The sequence below is a fragment of the Malus sylvestris genome, chromosome 7, assembly GCF_916048215.2.
Source record: "Malus sylvestris chromosome 7, drMalSylv7.2, whole genome shotgun sequence".
Taxonomy (NCBI): domain Eukaryota; kingdom Viridiplantae; phylum Streptophyta; class Magnoliopsida; order Rosales; family Rosaceae; genus Malus; species Malus sylvestris.
The window spans coordinates 713569-733214 of record NC_062266.1 but is presented as its reverse complement, the minus strand read 5'-3'; the positions used below and the strand labels follow the sequence as shown (position 1 = coordinate 733214).

At 36.2% G+C, this 19646-nt stretch overlaps 1 protein-coding gene across 1 annotated transcript; it reads left to right on the top strand.

Annotated features, from left to right (window-relative positions):
• Positions 1–1418: 1418 nt before the first annotated feature.
• On the top strand, positions 1419–4436 carry LOC126629177 (ras-related protein RABA4c-like). The gene is made up of 3 exons (XM_050299113.1): positions 1419–1896; positions 3313–3807; positions 3902–4436. The coding sequence occupies exons 1-2, from the start codon at positions 1670–1672 to the stop codon at positions 3752–3754; spliced, it is 669 nt and encodes a 222-aa protein (XP_050155070.1). The 5' UTR covers positions 1419–1669; the 3' UTR covers positions 3755–3807; positions 3902–4436.
• The last annotated feature ends 15210 nt before the right edge of the window (positions 4437–19646 follow it).

Genomic DNA, 19646 nt, shown 5'->3' with positions numbered 1-19646 from the left:
ACTTTGTGCACCTTGGTGATTTAGGGTATGCAACAGTTTGGTCTGTACTTTTTAAAAAGTGATAATTTATTACCCTGAAGTCACAAAATATTTACTATTGACTTTTTCAATTGCCAAACTATCAAGTTAATTGCCTTTTTTTTTACATGCTACTCAATTTGGCTACATGAATGCAAAACCGAGGCTTTTATTTTACAAAATTCTTACTTAACGTGCGATTGTGGCTAAAAAATTAATATTCTGCGTATATATTGTGAGATGAACTTCGTTGTCGATGAGTTAGCCAATATGAGCTTACCTCATTCTTTGGCTTCAGTTTATTTTGAGCAAACTTCAACTTCTTATAAGCAATTATTATTGTCTGATATTTCTGAAATCTCTCGACCTCGTCATATTATTTTGTAATTTTACTTTTGTCGGGCTGTGAGCCCCTTTGTTTAACCACAAAAAGAAGATTAAAACTAAATTGTTAATGACTCTAAACTAGAGGGGTGTAAAGTGTTCCTAACCTAATTTTTAATGCATTTGTGAAATTAGACATGCATTAAGCTAATTAGTAAGATCCATGCGTCTTTCTCTTGCACCCCGAATTAAAATTCTCTTCATTGAAAATTATAGCAACTTAAAATATGGTCTCGTTAATGTAAAAATATCAATGATGAATTCGTAGATGGCGAATTCGATACCAAATTAGGATGTTCATTGTGTGACTTAACTAAATTTCTTTTTTTTTAGTGTAAAAATATCAATGTAATAAAAAAAAATGATCCCAATAATAAAAAAAAATGTGCATACCTAGAAAACCATAATTAATTGCAACAAAGAAAAATCATAATTTTCCTTTCGGAAAAGTCCGCGAACAAAGCCGTTGGTCCGCTTCTGTGTCTCCCCCTCCAACTCCAACTGCACATTTTTCTTTCATTTCTCTTCCTTCCATCTCTAATCGAGTAAATTGTAAAAATGGTCCCTCAACTTTAATCAAATTGGAGCAATGGTCCCTCAACTAAAAATCCATTACCTTTGGTCCCTCAACTTATCAAAACGTGCAGCTATGGTCCCTCAACTAAAAATTCATTACCATTGGTCCCTGAACTTTAATTCAAGTGGAGAAATGGTCCTTTAACTTTAACCCAATTGTAGCAATGGTCCTTCCAATATAACTCGTTTTGACAAATTTTTTGACATAGTTGACAAAAAGAACCATAATTATACACTTTGATGAGTTAATGAACCTTAATTATATAAATGGTCATTCCAACATAGCTTATTTTGACAAAATTTTGACAAAATTGATGAAAAGGACTATAGCTACACATTTTGATAAGTTGAGGGACTAATGGTAATGGATTTTCAGTTGAGGGACCATTACTCCAATTTGATTAAAGTTGAGTGACCATTTGTACAATTTACTCTCTCTAATCCCATTTTTCCAATTACTTCATTTACGCTTAAACAGAAAACAAAAAATTAAATTCCAAAACCAAAACTCTTTGCTAGCTCAGCTCTGCGAGTTTTCACTATCCACACCACATATTGCTGATTCGATCATCTTCCCTCACTGATCGATCGGTCTTCCTCCCTACAAAGACACATATTCTGAGTTCTCGTATGAAAATTCGAGGTGGGTTTTTGTTAAGATTTGAATTTTAGACGGACAGAGAGAATTACGATGTCGAATTTGGCGAGTAATTTCAATCAGAAGATCGACTACGTGTTCAAGGTGGTGCTGATCGGAGACTCGGCGGTCGGCAAGTCTCAGCTCTTGGCTCGCTTTGCTAGGAACGAGTTCAGCTTGGAGTCCAAGGCTACCATTGGCGTTGAGTTCCAGACTAAGACCCTCGTGATCGACCACAAAACCATCAAAGCCCAGATTTGGGACACTGCCGGCCAAGAAAGGTAATCGCTTTTTCATATTTTTATAGATTTGGTGCGTTTGTGATTGAGTTTTTGTGTTTCTTTGATGTGGGTTTTTGTTGTTTTTAATTTATGATGTGGGTTTGTTGTTATTTTTAATTTGTGATGTGGGATTTGGTGAAATTTGGATTTTGTGTTTTTGTTTGAGTTGTGGATGGTGATGATCATGATTTTGCTGAATTTAGAAGGCAGTCCTTACTTTGGTAGAAGTATTTAGCCCAAAAGAGAATTGCTTTTAGGTCTCTTTTGGTCACTATGATTGGACTGGAATCTACAACTCACTATATTCAAGGTATGTTGGAGGAAGAAATGAAAAAATGGCGTCCAACGTGCAGGTAGAAGATGGATTACTCATTAAGGAAAAACCATTCACCTCTACCTTCAATAAACCTTGAATATAGTAGGGTATCCATTCCAACTCAATCCTAGATTCCAAACGAGGCATTGAAGAGAAATCATGACCAGATTGGATTAGCCCGGTCTTTAACATAATTCATCTGCGTTATACTATACATGTTCTGATTATATACTGTAATACTAGGTTGATTTCAATTAATTAGTGTACATAGATCTTGATTAGCGGATACTGGTCTATAAGGTGAGCCACAACCCATGATATTGAAGGGATGGTTGTGAAATTTCGGTTGGATCAAAGCAGAGGATATGTAACATTGTTGAATGATGATTTTAGGATGAGATGAAGGTTTAGATTGAAGTTGAGGTAAAGGAAGAGGATGAGATGGATGATGCCACAAGGTTAGAGTGGATGACTGCCTCTTTTGTATATATTTTCTTTTTTTTCTAGATAGTTACAGGAAAGGAGAAGCCAGTCGTTTTGAAACAGCATATTAGGCTACGAAGACAACACTTCTTCAAATGACTAGCATATAGAATATATTCTGCTCATGCTTGAATTATTACTTGAGCAAAACCAGTCATGAAGGTAACATTGTCTGCGAGATGAATATTAATATCAGAATAAATTCTGTTAGAATAATTAGGATAATAAGTAATTGTGCTCAAGTAAAGCTGGGTATTAGTTATTACTTTATTGAAACCCGTCCAGAACTAGTCTGAGTATTGAGATTCTAATATTTTACATATGGAGATAATAGAAAGAAGGAATGATTATGAACTTAAGGACATTAATTTACTTTGGGATATGGATATTAAAACAGCAAAATGATACTTAAATATCGGTAAATTTTACCGTCTTAGAATAGTGCGCCTGCGTGTGCATGTCGAGCCTATATACATTTCAATTAGTTACCACTGACATTTGTGTCTATTGCATAAAATTGAAAACTCCTTATATTCTTTTTTTTTTTTTTTTTCTATGCCACAAAGTCCATCTTCTTTTGTTTGTATGTCACTTGACACTTCTGGTGATGATCTCAGATACAGGGCGGTGACAAGTGCATACTACAGAGGTTCAGTGGGGGCAATGCTGGTCTATGACATAACCAAGCCTCAATCATTTGATCATGTAACCAAGTGGTTAGAGGAATTGAGGGCGCATGCCGACAACAATATTGTTGTGATGCTTGTAGGCAACAAGTCCGACCTGGGGACACTGCGAGCTGTACCTTCTGAGGATGCAAAAGAGTTTGCCCAAAGGGAGAACCTCTTCTTTATGGAGGCATCGGCACTTGAGGCTACTAATGTTGAATCTGCATTCGTTACAGTCCTAACAGAAATTTATCGAATCCTCGGCAAGAAGTCCCTCATTCCAAATGAGGAAGCAGAGTCTGGGAGTTCCTCACTTCTCAAGGGAACAAAACTTGTTGTTCCTGGACAAGAGCCCGAGCCTCAAGCGAGTAGCTGTTGCTGGTCTTCATAAAATTGTAGCCTTTTAACCTCCTGCAACGTGGATTTCTGCTGTTTATACTTCCAGTAATAATTTTAACCCTCTTTCTTTAGTTAGATTTACATTTCTTCTTTCATGTTTGTCATTGATTGACATGGTTACATATTTCCACCTTTTCAGGAGACGAATGTAATACAGCTTGTGGTAGAGTGGGTGATTAGGTTTACCGTCTTGTAAAAAGCGGATGGACTGGCACAGAATTCTCAGACTCAAAACACACAGTGATATGATGCAATTGACACATGTACTTGCCTGTAGTATGTTCGCACATTTTTTTCTTCTTCTGATTTTTGCCAGCATTTCGTGGCTGGAATAGTGAAGGATCCTTTCACTTACACTGAAGGACACTCACCCACACACATGAAACTAGACCGAGAGCAATGTGGCGTATGAGAAAATGAGCTCGAGTTTGGTTGTGGAACAATGTTGTATTTCACTACTTTATTGAGTTTTATTTTTTATGAACGAAGCTTTTTCTATATCAGGAGAGGATGGATTTGAACTTGAGATCTCTTACAATATTAGAAAGCGAGATGCATTAGACTGAGTGATAGTTGATCATATAGATTTACTCAAAGATATGCTTCTTTATCAAATGTTATACGTGAATCAATATATTGCACAAACCTAGAAAATAAATGACTGCTTTGTAGAATGAATGAATTCATTTCTTTCATTAGCTTATTTGAGAAATTAGCTTCAGTTGAGGAATGTCTTGCAGAGTTCACTCCATAATGTATTTCAACGATCCAATCGCCTATTTTTAAGGTCTTCTTTTAAAATCATATCTACCATAAATCACCCAAATCCGAAACTATGCATCCATTTGATCAATTGACAATCATTTTAGTGTTTCTTTGAAAAACTATATTAGTCCATTTTCTTCACTCCAATTGGATGTATTAATGGTTTTGGATTTGTCCAGTTTTTTGTAAAGATGATATATGAATGATGAATTAAGATATACGTTTTAGATCATTGAAAAACATTACGAAACGAGCACCATAAGATCATTATGTTGCAGTTTTTCTTTTCACTAGTAGGGTTCCTCCTTGTTTCGGATAAGAGATCATTTCGTTACTCAACATAATATATGTGAAGTCTACAAATTTTGATGAATGCTTGGTTGAAGAGCATACGAGTTAAGTATTTCAAAGTTTAATAATATTTTGGGATTTGATTACAATATTTACATGTTGTTGGTGTCGAAGATTTCTCTGGAGAGGGATCCTCGGACCTCAACACAGCTCCCCAAGGGATTGACACTTTAGATGTGTAGTTGAGCTCTTGCTTGTTGATGTGCTACAAAAAGAGAACAAAGTTAGTTCTGAAATGTGTCTTTGTGGGGCCTTAGGTGTAGGCCTTGAGGTTCGCAATCAAAACTAACTAAATGCTAGACGTGCCACTGCTATCTCAGTATAGCAGATGTAGAACAAGAGTGTTTTTAGTCGATTACTTGCGCCCCAAGTTACTCGAACTTCTTGTTATCAAAAGATTGTCGTGAATGAGTTAAGTCCACATTAAGTTCTTTTTCTTGCCTTGTAAACAAGGACTTTTAGTTCATAGTCTTATATGTTCGAATGAAGGGAGTCCAGATCCCCTTAAGTCATTTATTTGGTCCTAGATTACTTTTAATGATAACATATCTATTAAACTAGTCAGATCCAGATACAAATATGACTCTTAAAGTAGGAAAGTAGGTGGATATGACTTGAATACATATTGGAGAATGCATTAAGTAATAGATCTATAAATTTAGAGAACAAACAAAGAGCGTTAGGCAAGATTTCACCTTGTCTGTCAAGGTTGAACCTCTTGCAATCACTTCTCTTTGAATTAATAGGGGTTTATATGCTAAAAATGGATGGATGGTAAACAAGTTTACACAAGGGAATCGATAATACGCCACTAAGGAAGATAACAGAGCTTTAAACTGGATAAGAGATAGCTTGTCGCTAAAAATGACTGAATCTGGGTTGATTTCAGCTTTTGGATGCAAATCTGGCTTGAGAGCAGAGTTTGTTTGTTTGATTGGTTGAGTGTCCTTGTCTTTGTGGCCTCTTCCTCCTTTTATAGGCAAATTAGCCCGACTGTTGTAACTTTGTTCTGGTCTGAAAGCACTTGGAGGGTAGTGGGTAATCAACTTTTTACTTGTAATGCCACTGGAAAGTGTTTTTTTGCTGGTAGTAGGATAGTCTCTATCACTTGTCACTTTAATGGTAAGCACATGGCTTGCATCTTTGCTGAGAAGGCTTCACTTTGCTTGTGGGCTTGGTGCTGGGTTTCGCGCAAGTCCTCTTTAATTTGGCATCCTTGGGTTTTCCTTCATTTAAGCCCAATGTTCAAATATTAACCCAAACACATGTATTTATGGCTCTCCTAACCAAAAGAAGCTCTTATTAAATACAGAAATAATTTGTTAAATGATGATGAACTTGGGAGCCGACTTTTTCCACTCATAGCACTCATCTATTAGCCTAGCCTTGCCTTCAACTAACCTAAACGCACCTTTTTCTATGATCAACCAATTGCAGTGCCTACACTCATTTGCATCTCTGTCTTCTATGTATATATCAAACCAATGAGATCCGCCGCGCCACTCAAAATTGCAGAAATATAATGTTGAACACCCAACATTTGGTCGAAAATTGAATCCAAACGACCCATGAGGAGGCAATACATGAGCACCAAGATCATCGTCCTTAGATTTACAATGGAGAGGAAGATCCGTCTGCAGTAAATTGTTGATATTGACGTACATCCTGGGTAGACACATTATGCATTATACACAGTACTACAAGACATGCCAACAACAATACCACCAACTTTTTAACAAACAAATTCATGCTTCCTTTCTAAATAATGTATGTGTCACAAAAAATAAATAAGCATATTAATCAATATTTAAATAATAATTCAATAATCAACTTTTATATCATTTAGTTTACAAAATTTAGTCCACAAATTTAGTCTCTAGCATTACCGCAGAAAAAACCCACTTCCATTTATTTACTTCCCAAATAGAATACAATAAAATCTCACCCACTTTTTGTTTACCCGATAAGATCGAATCGATGAGATTTAGGGGTCGCAAAAAGATTTCAACTTTCGTTTTTGGTAAGTAAACTGTTAAACCTAATAAGTTTCTTTCCACTTAAGTATTATTTCAAATGCAATTTTGGTAGGGTTGTTATTATATGTGTATAATGTACACATGCATATTTAATGTTTTTTTATCTTGCAACTTTCTGGCAATCCACTATTCAATCCACCTAATGAACAATAATTGTTCTTAATAAACAGTAATTGCCATTTGCATCTCCACCCTTAGAACCCCCCTTGGCAATTGGTAATAAAATATTAATATTTTTTTTCTCACCCAATCCATAAAATATTATTATTTTTCCCTAATTTTGACCGGTCCCCTCTCTCTCTCTCTCTCTCTCTCAGCAGCAGCCATGGAAGCTTCACCAGCTTTGTGGCACATAGGCTTGGCAGGCCTCGCCGTCATGGGGCAAAATCTTGCCTTTAACATCGCCGAGAAAGGGTTTCCGATCTCCGTCTACAACCTTCACGATTTTGTGCTCTCCATCGAACGACCCAGATCCGTTATTATCCTCGTCAAAGCTGGAGGGGAAGGAGGACGAGGAGGAAGGAGGACGCAGAGAACACCGAGCGCATGCACCGATGCCGCACGTCAGCCATACGTCACATAGCCCTCAGGCTGGCAATCCCCGCCGGGCTTGTCGCTCGGGCTTGGCCTATCCCTCGAGCTCTCATACGCTGGAGCCCTATCCCCTGGCCGTCGGGCCCTTTCTCCTCGCCTATCCCCCGAGCAACCAACAAAGCTAGAGTTGCTCTAAAGGACTCTTAGAGCAACTCCACCCTTGGAGCCCTCCCCCCAGGCAATCCACTATTCAATCCACCCTGTGAATAGTAACTGCCTTTTGCATCTCCACCCTTGCACTTGAATAGCCCTGACAATAGGCAATAAAATATTTATTAATTTTTCTTTTTACAAAATAATACTAAATAATTTTTTTTGTAATTTCGGATAAGATATTTTAAATCATTCTCGTTGCGCCACATGTCATTTACCCAAAACGACTATTATTGGTCATAGATTTCGATAAGATTTTTATCAAATGTCATCGTGCCACGTGTCGTTATCTTTTTAGAATCTTTGAGGATAGATTTCAATCAGATTTTAAATCGTTCTCGTTGCGCCACATGTCATTATCCGAAAAGATAATTATTGGTGATGGATTTCGATAAGATTTTTATCCAATGCCGTCGTGCCATGTGTCGTTATCTTTTTAGAATCTTTTAGGATAGATTTCGATGAGATTTTTAACGAATGACAGCATGCCACGTGGCACTATCTACAACCTAATCATTTCAGAATCCTCCATATAATCCATCATCCATCCTTTTAAATCTCACAACAATTTTCTCAATATCTCTATCATTATTCATAGTTTCTGCTTCCTTCTTCACCAAATCAAAATCTGTATCATTATTCATAGTTTCTACTTACAATGTCTTCTTCTTCAAGCATGATGTGGGAAATCGATCAAGAAGAGGAAGAATTGTTTAACCAATCTAAACGAATGTTCAATCTCCATATAGCCCAAAATGAGAAGGAAGAGGATGAGGAGCGGAGAAGGATAGATGACGAATCAAGAATGGCCAGAGACTTACATTCTTGTCGAGTCATCCAAGCTGTGGCTTAGATATGCAGGCCCACCCGTTCTGGAAACCTTGATAGAAGGAGGCAACAACGAGGTGTGGAGCTGTTGGACGATTATTTTGTCCATAATAGTGCATTTCCTGATACTTACTTCAGACGTCGTTTTAGAATGGAACGACATTTGTTCAACAAAATCATGATTGCTGCTTGCAACCATAATTCTTACTTTCAGCAAAAGAATGATGCTTGTGGTGCTATGGGTCTCCTTCCCGAGCAAAAAATTATTGTTACGCTGCGGATGCTTACGTATGGAGCATCTGTAGACCAAGTGGATGAGATAGCAAGAATGGGGAAATCAACCATTCTTGAGTCCCTAATGAGGTTTTGCGGAGCAATTGAATCTATCTACACCGCAAAGTACCTTCGGAAACCTACTCACATGGACTTGGAAAGGCTTCTGAAGAAGGCCGAGATGCGAGGTTTTCCTGGGATGATTGGGAGCATTGATTGTATGCATTGGACGTGGAAAAATTGTCCAAGTGCATGGCAAGGCACTTATGGAGACAGAAAATGAGCAAAAAGTATCATTTTGGAGGCGGTGGCATCCTTTGATACATGGATTTGGCACGCCTTTTTCGGGGTTCCGGGAGCTCAAAATGACCTCAACGTCCTTGCCCAATCCCCAGTGTTCAACGATGTCCTGCAAGGAAAGGCACCAAAAGTCACGTATGAGGTCAACGGACGTATGTACGACGGGCAATACTACCTAGCTGACGACATTTACCTAAGGTGATCAACATTTGTCAAAACAGTGCAACGTCCGCGAAGTGCAAAGGAAACATACTTTTCAAGGTGTCAAGAAGGGTGCAGGAAGGATGTGGAGCGTTGTTTCGGTATCCTTTAAGCTCGTTGGGCAATCGTCAGGGGTGCTGCTAGATTGTTTGATGTAGAGTCCCTTCGATCCATCATGATGACGTGCATCATTCTTCATAACATGATTGTGGAAGATGAGTACGATTATGAAGCCGTTGATGAATATGAGCCAGACACAATGAACAATTCAATAACACGTATATATTGTGCTCATGACACCACCGATGAGCCCGTGCAACATGAGAATTAGAAAGGGATGGACGTTACAATGAAAAGGTCATTCAACGATATATTGCATTTCAAAGGCCAGACATGCATAATGTCAGGCAACATGACTTGATAAAGCACCAGTGGGCATTGAAACAAGCTGAAGATAATTAAGTTCATTTAGTGTGTTTTTTATTATTTGGTATGTTTATGTAATTTTATTTGGTGTGTTTTATTTTAGTGAATTTAGTGAGGTTTTTACTATTTGGTATGTTTATGTAATTTTATTTGGTGTGTTTTATTTTAGTTCATTTAGTGAGGTTTTTATTATTTGGTGTGTTTATGTAATTTTATTTGGTGTGTTTTATTTTAGTGAGGTTTTTATTATTTGGTGTGTTTATGTAATTTTATTTGGTGTTCATTTCGTGAGTTTATGTCATTTGAATAAAGATTTTCTTATAGTATAAATATATTACGATATTAAATAAATTTACTCTCACTTTAAATAAAGTACTAAATTCAATAAATTGGAAACAACATAAAATACTCAATTAAATAAATAATAAATTACAACCCAAGGTGATTGGAAAACTATGGGCTCCTATTACAAAAAGTACTATATTCATCATCACTTAACCAATTTGTGCTGCTAGGACCATCTTCTCTTGCTCTCGCTTCTCTTACACGCCTCATACGCACCACATTCTATTTCTCCGACTTCCAAAAATATTTAGAATTTGGAGACTTCCCCTCTAAAGGCGTGTTCATAATCTCACGATCTCGTTGAGCCATTCTTTCTTCTCTAACCAGTTCCCTTTCTTGCCTAAGTAGCTCTCTTTCTCTCTGATTAGCTTGAAATTCTCTCTCAACAGCTGTAGCTTTTGCCTCCTCTCTAGCCTTATTAGCCTCAAATTTTGCCATTTCCCGCGCCAAAGTCAATTCACTATGGCGAGTAAGTTCTTCCATATACTTTGCATAATCATGCTTGGAAGCACTTCCTTTTCTCTTTGAAGCCTTCTTACCTTGAGGCCTAATTGGATAACGGGTCGAACCCGACGCTTGTTCAGGGATGGGCGTTTCGAGCACTTCTTCTGCATCATCTTCATGCGAGCCATTATCAGGTGTAGAGTATAGCGGGGTGCTATTCATGACAACTTCTGGACCGACAGGCACAACTCTGAATTTAGGACAATCTTTGACAATATTCTAACATTCCCACTGGTTGAATGATTTATTTTTGCTTTTGGTTTTGGCACCATACCAAGCTTGTGCTTGAATTAGCTACACAATGGGGGAGAAGAAATAATTATAATCAAAGTAGGTAACAAATAAATAATACAAACAAATAAATATAATTAAAGTAGGTAACAAATAAATAATACAAACCATTGATGCACAAAATTAGCGAGGACTTTGGTACAACAAAAAGTGTTAAGTTTGTGACCTTCGCTAAATTGCTCCGGTCACTAGTGTGGGTAAGTATGTAAATGGATAGAGACAGGGAAACAAACACAAGATGTACGTGGTTCATCTAGATTGGCTACGTCCACGGAGTAGAGGAATTCTCATTATTGTGAAGGGTTTACACAAGTACATAGGTTCAAGCTCTCCTTTTATGAGTACTAGTGAATGATTTATTACAAATGACATTAGGAAATATTGTGAGAGAATGATCTCTATTTATAGAAGAGATTTTCTAGTTTCATTCTGACATTGACACGTGTCGTGTTACGATTGGCTTCTGATGTTGACACGTGTTGCGCTATGATTGGCTTCTGATGTCGACACATGTCGCGCTATGATTGGCCTACTGGTTGGATGGAAACTCTTCTGGGTCCTTGACGGTATAACGTTGATCGGTGCTCAGTAGTTTCGGAATTAGTCAAGTATGGTACAAACGCAAACAAATACTTACAATGTAAATTTGGGTATAGTACAAACAAATAAATAATATATTGTTACCTGATCCGTGTAATTTTCCCCACTTCGAAGATTACTACTAGCTTGTGCCAAGGCGTCTCTCCAAATACTAAACGATTGGCTAAGTAATTTCTAACGACTAGACATCAATTCTTTGGTTCTACTCCCACCCATTTTTTCAAGATAATTGGTATGAATAAGACTCCACATTTCTCGCAACTGCATCTCATTACCCGTACGCGAACTATGAGTAACTTCAACCCAACTAGTACACAATGCAACATCTTCAAGAAGCGTCCAATTCGTACCTGCATCAGTAGTCATTTTGTTGAAAAAAAATGGGATTGAAACTTTGAGAGAAAGATAGGAATGTGATTGAAAGTTGTCGAGAAAATATGAAATTGTGGTGTAAAGTATATGATAATGAGAAGGTATTTATAGAAAAGTAGAAACTTTTTTTTTTAATTTTAAGATATTTTTTTCGGATTTTTTACAATTTTTAAAAAAAAATTATTCAAATAATTAATCTCTGCCGTTGGATTTAAAAAAAAAAATTGAATTCCAACACTCCATATTATGCCACGCGTCACAACGGTAACTTTTCTTAATTTTAAAACTATTTTTTTATTTATAAACATATTAATATCGACCGTTGATCTTAGATCGAACGGTTGATATTAAATAAGATTTTTTTTTTTTTTACCGTTGAGATCGAACGGACCATGGGAAGCCACGTGGCTTCCCAACGGTAACTTTTCTGTCTGAAAAGTCGGCTGACTTTTCTGAAAAATGGTCGGGCGACACGCCCCCACGCGCGAGTGGGGTGCACACGCCTGACATAAAAAATTAAAAAAAGGGTCAAACGCCAAGCTGATGCAAGCGCTGGCGTCACACCTGAAGGGATTATTTTGTAAAACATGTTCATTTGAGCAACATCATATAACATGCAATTAACAATTAAAGGCGGAATCATGCTTACATGCACTCAAATACAAAACATTTACCCATGAAATTCAAAGCCTAGTAGATTGGTGAACCAATAATCAACTCAAAAATAAGTGAGTTGAAATTAATACCTTTGTAGATTCCTCTTTGCATAAGCAAAGGCTAATCACCCAAAGAGATAGGGCCTTCATTCCTTGCTTCTTAGATCCATGGATTTGGATGGAAGAATAGGTTCTCCAAGTTCCCAAAATTGAGAACCTCTAAGTCTCTACACCAAGGAGAGATTGGATGATGAATGAGTGACCTTGGAGGATTAGATGACTAGCTAATCACCTCCAAGGTGTTGGCCTCTTTAGAGAGAAAATGGAGAGACAATTCTCACCCATTTTCCCCAAAAATAAACCCTTATTTCACTTAATGAATATTTAGTTATAAAGTCATTTATATAGTCACTTCTTTAAGTGACCTAAATAACCAAACAACCCTAATTCATTTCATCATGGCTGGCCATTTAGGGATTTTTGGGCTTTTGGGCTTTAATGAATCTTTATTCATTAAATTGTCATACAACTTAAGTTAATGGGCTTGACGTTCGAAGCCCATTGGGCCTTAAGGTCCAAAACTATCCCGTAGTCTTTAACGAACTTATTCGTTTGATTAATTAACATATTAATTAATCCTTGCCATAAATAATTAAACCATTCAATTAATCTTACTCATTTCATTTATTTCGTCCATCTCTACCTTACACGGTGTACGATCCATTAGGTTCCTTTTAGCGAGGTAGTGGGCGATTAAAACCATTTTACATCGATTGTGAATTGAAACTATTTTCAATTCTCCCTTTAGTGATTACACACGTTTAGGGCTTCCACAAACCATGAGTGACACCTAGCCGTATGTCATGGTTACCCAAGCTAATCAGAAGAGGTGGAGAACCTATTCAGTCTGGGATTACAAATGCAATACGGTCCTTCTCTAATCTAATACTCTTGACCACATTGTTTGGTTTGATAGTTTATTTTCTCATGTCTACTATCCAATGTGTGTCTTGTGCTTATATGATTACCTTGAATGTGATTAGGAACGCATTCCCAAATCTCATTCATACTCTGGCCAGAGATTCAAATCATATCAGAGAGTATTCTCCTTCAAACGGTTTGAAGGTTAGAGATCCCTTGTTGCGCATTCACTTGTCTCCATAGCTAAGCGGCTTGACCCCAACGATGCCGTGGACACCCTCCTGGTGGGATGACTTTGACATAATCAAAGATCAAGGTCTTAACCACAAGACAACTATGATGCCTCAGGTCAAAGGACTACTTTGCATTATCCCAACCATGAGTTCTCATGTGACATGGAATATGAGAACTCTTCGTTGATCGCGTTCAGTGAACTCATTCTCTATTGAGCACCTACCGTACTTGTCTTGATGTCACACACACCAATGACTAGAGACTAATCACTCTCCCTGAGAGAAGACATAGTACGTACCGATCTTGACGGACTGTCAATGCCCAATTGGCAATCCTATGATCAGGAACGTTTAGGATGTGTCTACGAAAGAATGGTCTCAAGAATCTAACTTCATTAGATTACATTCTCCCAATCACATATTCCTTGGACTTTATTGTTTAAGCATATAACATTTATATGAGACGGCTCAAACAATAATGTATGCCCTTTATATGTTAAACTGGATTAGTTTAACATGTGAAATGTCCGTAAAGTATCATCACATGATTGGCTTTAGGGCACATTTCCAACAATCTCCCACTTGCACTAGAGCCAATCAGCTTGATCATCAATGATGATATCTCTTCTGTAGTCATTTCATAAATGGCTGAATTGTAGGCCTAGACAGTGGATATCTATATGTGTTATCCACAGAAGCAACCTTGAGAATAACGACGTCACCATTATACATGATTCTCAATCATGTGGTTCAGTCTCTCATTTGTGTTCGGATCTTGATGAGACCTTGATTCCCAGGCTTGAGCTATCGCCCCATTAGTGTCATACACTTTTTGGTTGGAACCGAATAGAGAGTTCATAAATGAACTTTCCCATCCAAACAACATTGTTGTAAACTTCTATATGGCAATATATCTTGCATTCATAATGGAACACACTAAAGTCATTACTTTAATGTTTCCATCCAAATATCTCTTTAGTCATAATAAAGAGATATTCGTTTATCTCTTCATTCATAATGAAGAAACATCCAATGATGGATTAGATTCATAATCTAATACATTTACGCTTCCATTACGTTACTTTGATTCTTCCTCATTCTTTGAGGAATTTATCCTTTAGTATTTCTTAAATACTTAAGGACTCACTTGACAGTTGCCATGGTTCTGATCCTGGGCTTGCATTGATATCGTCTTGTACCGTTCTAGGTACAACTCATATCAATGTTTTTCATACAATATGAAATACATAAATCACCTTTCTGCATATGCATAAAGGATTCAATTTACGCATTATTTCTTTGGGAGTCAAAGGGGTACATTCCCTTTGAGAAGGGCAACTTGCTAGTCTTACTAGAATCGTCCTTCTTATTGAAGTTTATCATCATATGAGAAACTTCCTAGCATCCATTGTCTATTATTTAGGGATTGATATAATCCAATTATATCATGAAATATATCATTATAGATTTCCATCCCATGTATATAGACTATATCTCCCATATACATTCTATCGTCATATAATGTATTAAAGTCATAACTTTAACAAAGAAGTATTCTTTTCATTTCCAAAATTAATATATCATATATATTTAAATTTTTAGGAACATGATTAACTCCCACTAATCTTTTGTAAAACTAGTAAACAAAAGATTCATTTACATCTTTATGAGAAATCAAACGATTTGATCCTTTTCTCATAAAATGCAAATAGCTCCCACTAACTTGCTAAGATCCATGATGGATGGATCTCTACAACTTACATGTCTTGTGATTTATAGTTTTAGACATATATTATCAAGACTATCTTAATAATGGTTTCGGAAACCCATATTATGTCAAAACATTGAATCACCATTTAGTTGTAGCTAGCAATCTTCGAATTAATTGAAACCATGACTATCTCAAAGATGGTTTCTTCAAAGTCAACCATTCTCTTTGATTGTAGTCACCTTAAGCTACCAATTAGCTATGAAGGTTTCATTATTTCGAGTCAAATAGTACTTTACCATTTCCTTGAGTATATATCGTATATGCACTCAATGTAGTCATAAGGATTTTCATTCTTATTTCTTTCGAATTAAGAGGTGCAACTCTATGACATAGTCATAAAGTTCAAAACCATTCAACTGAGACGGTTTATAAATCCTTATCGACTACCTTGGAGCTTGTGGTATAGGAACTAGGTTGTTATATTTGTTGATTACTTTCTTGTCTCTCAAAGAACTCATTCTTTGAGTTCTATCTCTCGTTCATTTGCTTTTAGGCAAATCACATTGTAGAATTACAATGAACTACCCAACAAAACAACATTTGTTAGTTGGTTTATAGAAGCGATATCCAAAAGTTATTTTAAGGATATCCTACAAGATTGTTATCAAACAAATATTGCTTGTTAGCACACAACCCCAAATCTTTAACATGCTTAAGATTTGTCTTTCTTTCCAACTACATCTTATGGAGTCATGAAAATACTGGAAGATCTTCTCATTGACAATCATATTGTTTTAGAAGTATATATCCTATATATGGGTAATAGATAACATCTAACGAACTAAATCTTATTCGAGTTCGTTCTTCTCCTAATGGAGAAATATATTATCTTATGATGCTATTTTCCTTGATATCTTTCAAAGAAACTCATCTAAAGTGTTACCTTTCCTTGGATCAAATCTAAGGAGGTAAATACTTTAGATGTCTTACTCATCAACTTACATTACTTGAATTCTCTGAAACATTTTGCAAAGTATTCGGACTTGTGTTTATTCAAAATAAACTATAGTCCAACCGAGAGTGATCTTCGGTGAATGTTATTCAACATGAGTAGTATTATGTTTGTGGACAAGTGCCACTAACATCTAAGTGAATTAACCTCAATAACTTTGTGATTCTTTCTTCTTTCCAAAAGAATAAAGATTCGAACATTTCGCCTCCATACAATTTAACAAGAAGGTATTGGATCCGGATCTAACGATCCAAAGCGTCCATTTATGACCAACTCGTATTTTATGTTTTAGAGGTATCACAACTTTTGTTGGGATTAGTCACTACCTTGCAACCTTTTGGGTTTTTAAGCATCATTATTTTCTAAACAGTTAACACTACCATATTATCTCTACTATAGAGATAATTAATTAGATTACCATAATCCAATCATTGATTAATAAAGAACATTGTTTTGTCAAACAAAACATTTATCCATTTCACATAGTGACGGAATTTAGTTCCTTAAAATTGGAATACAAAGACAATCTATGTTTTTCCAATTTCTTTGGTTGTTCATATGAGGAAGTAAGTACCATCTGCTTTCGCAGAGATCTACATTTGATTCACGCTTCGAATGTGAAGTACTTTCTCTTCTCTCATTAATCTTCTACTTCTTATTAGCCACACTTTTACAACGATTGTAAAACATAGTCACTAATACAGAATCAAGCATTCAAGTAGAAGAACCAACTGTTTTGAACTTTTCAAGAACAATTTACAACACCTTCGAAAGGTGTGTCCTTGACACTTGCAAGACATTTCTTGCAAATACCCCTTCCAATGTCCATCCTTTCATAAAGAAAGTTTGTTCCCTTGGAGTTATTTATCTTCTTTATTTGACTTTCACCTTTGACTACATTAGTCATTGTCCCTAAACTCCCACTATCTCTCTTGAAACCTTTTTCAATTGTGTTATACACATCAAACAATTTTGGAGAGCATGTGGTTTTTGTTCACTACATAGTTTACAATAAACTTAGTGAACGATTAGGATAGGGAAACAAAGGTGAAGTCCTTGCCTAGTTTCCGTCTCGTTAAGTGGTTTATCACTTCAACACTTAATGATTCAAAATCATCACAAGTCCATGTTAATGGACTATTTTTGTCAACCAACCATTATGTTCTAAACATAATTACAAACCTTCAAGAGTTGTACAAGGCAACTCTCATTTCTTCATACAACAATTGTAAATGAAGAATCATGGCACATTTAAGTGTTCATGCCTTTGTGCTTTCTTCTCAAGTTCTTTGTTCATTTAACAAAGAAACAAGCACTAAGTGTTTGCATTGACTAAGAGTTGTTCAAAGCAACTCCTATTTCTTCATACAACAATTTGTAATTGAAGAATTATGACATTAAAAGTGTTGTCCTCTTTATGATAGACCTTTTCTAACATATTCTTCTAATGATACATTATCAATAGTAAGATTGTGAGGATGAGACTACTTTGGTACTTTTACAAGCCATTAAAGACAATCTATGGTTTTGTAGTACCAAGTCCGTAAACTAAACGTTCGGTTTTGTCAAGTGTTGGATAGCGTTTGCAAATATATTGGTAATCAAATACATAACGAATATAGATTGATTGATTTTAAGCCATTTGATTTGGGTCTTTAAATCAAATAGCACCACCCACTATTTTTGGCAAATTCCATATCCCTCATAGGAATTCGAGAGTTTTGGATGAAACTCCTAGTAGGTTATGGGAGGCTCACTATTACCAAGCCCACCTCACGATGATACGATATATGGCTAGCAACAATAATAATGAGAGAGTACGCTTACTCATTTGCAACTCATGCAAGTACCCATCTTATTTGGCCTCTAGAGAATGTAACCTCACAATGATATGATATTGGTTCCATTGCACTTAGTTAAGTTCTTCCCACCATGCTTAGTGTGTGAAGGGGTTCAAGAATAGCCTCACGATGATACGATATATAGCTATCCTCGTTGCCTACACTCACCTCATCATATGTATATGGATTCCTCCTGAGTATAAGCATGCACTGTGTACTCCCCCATGATAGGGTGAAGCCGGTGTACAAGTCATAAACGATTGGATCCCACCACGGTGGAAGGCCACGAAGAGATATTCTAAACATCTCTCGCTTATCAACTTAATATTGGTTTGGTTGAGGGTTTTAGGTCTCATCACATATAAACATACATTTTAATCTCTATTAAAACAATTTTGGTCCTATTACAACTATTGGTCCATCCCTTTGTTTTAGTTGTACATAATACTCCCACTATGCTTTTAAAACGATTTTAAAGCAAGAGTATATGATACTACTAACATAAACTTTGCATTCATTTGATGGACTACATAGTTGTCTTAGGGCCTAAGGATGATCATGAACCTTTGTTTAGATTCAACACGAGCCTTGTGTTGAATCTCGGTCTAGGAATGAAGATTGATTTTAGTTACGCGTTTAATCACATTAAGGCGTGTTGTCTTATGGGCGTTGGACCCAACTACTTCATTTTCATGCATATCGTATAAAGCAAGAAAGAAGTACTTCAAAGTAAAGGTGAGCTTATGCTCATTACAACATTTGCATATAACAAATTACTTTAAAGTAAAGAAGAGCTTAAGCCCTTTTACAACATTTGATCAAATCAAATTACAACCAAAATTTAATCTACACATTCCCATGGTTCAAACAAATTTGAAACGCCTTTCACATAGCTCAATTATATTAGGCTTAGGTTCATAATCACCCTTTAATTAATTAACACTTTAACTAATTAATGAATGCAACATTTTCATTTGGTTTTTGTATCCATAAGATTGATTTAAATGGAGCTAAACAAAATGAAAATCCAATTCTCATTTAAAGAGACAAAACAATTTTGTTCTCATCCTATTTGGGCCATCATGCAATTAACCTCAACTTTTGGGCCATATTGCAATAACAAAAACTTTTGGGGTCACTTTGTATAATACACAAAAGTCACAACTTCATGTAAATACAACTAGAACCCAAACTTTTAATAATGCAAAAACATCATTAAAGGATCAAAACAATTTGTCCTTTAGTGTTTTTGGACCTAAACGTAAAAACGTAAACTTTTGGGCCAAAGTGCAAATACACAAAAGTATCAAAACTTTATGTAATTGCATAAAAGCCCCAAAAGTACTCCCTTTGAGGGAGTGGCCTGTTTTAGGGAGAGGATAAGAGTGGTGTGTGTGTTGATTTGTGAGTTTTGTCAAAAACATGCAAGTGTATGTAAGATAAGATATGTTTTTGAAATAATTCAAACACA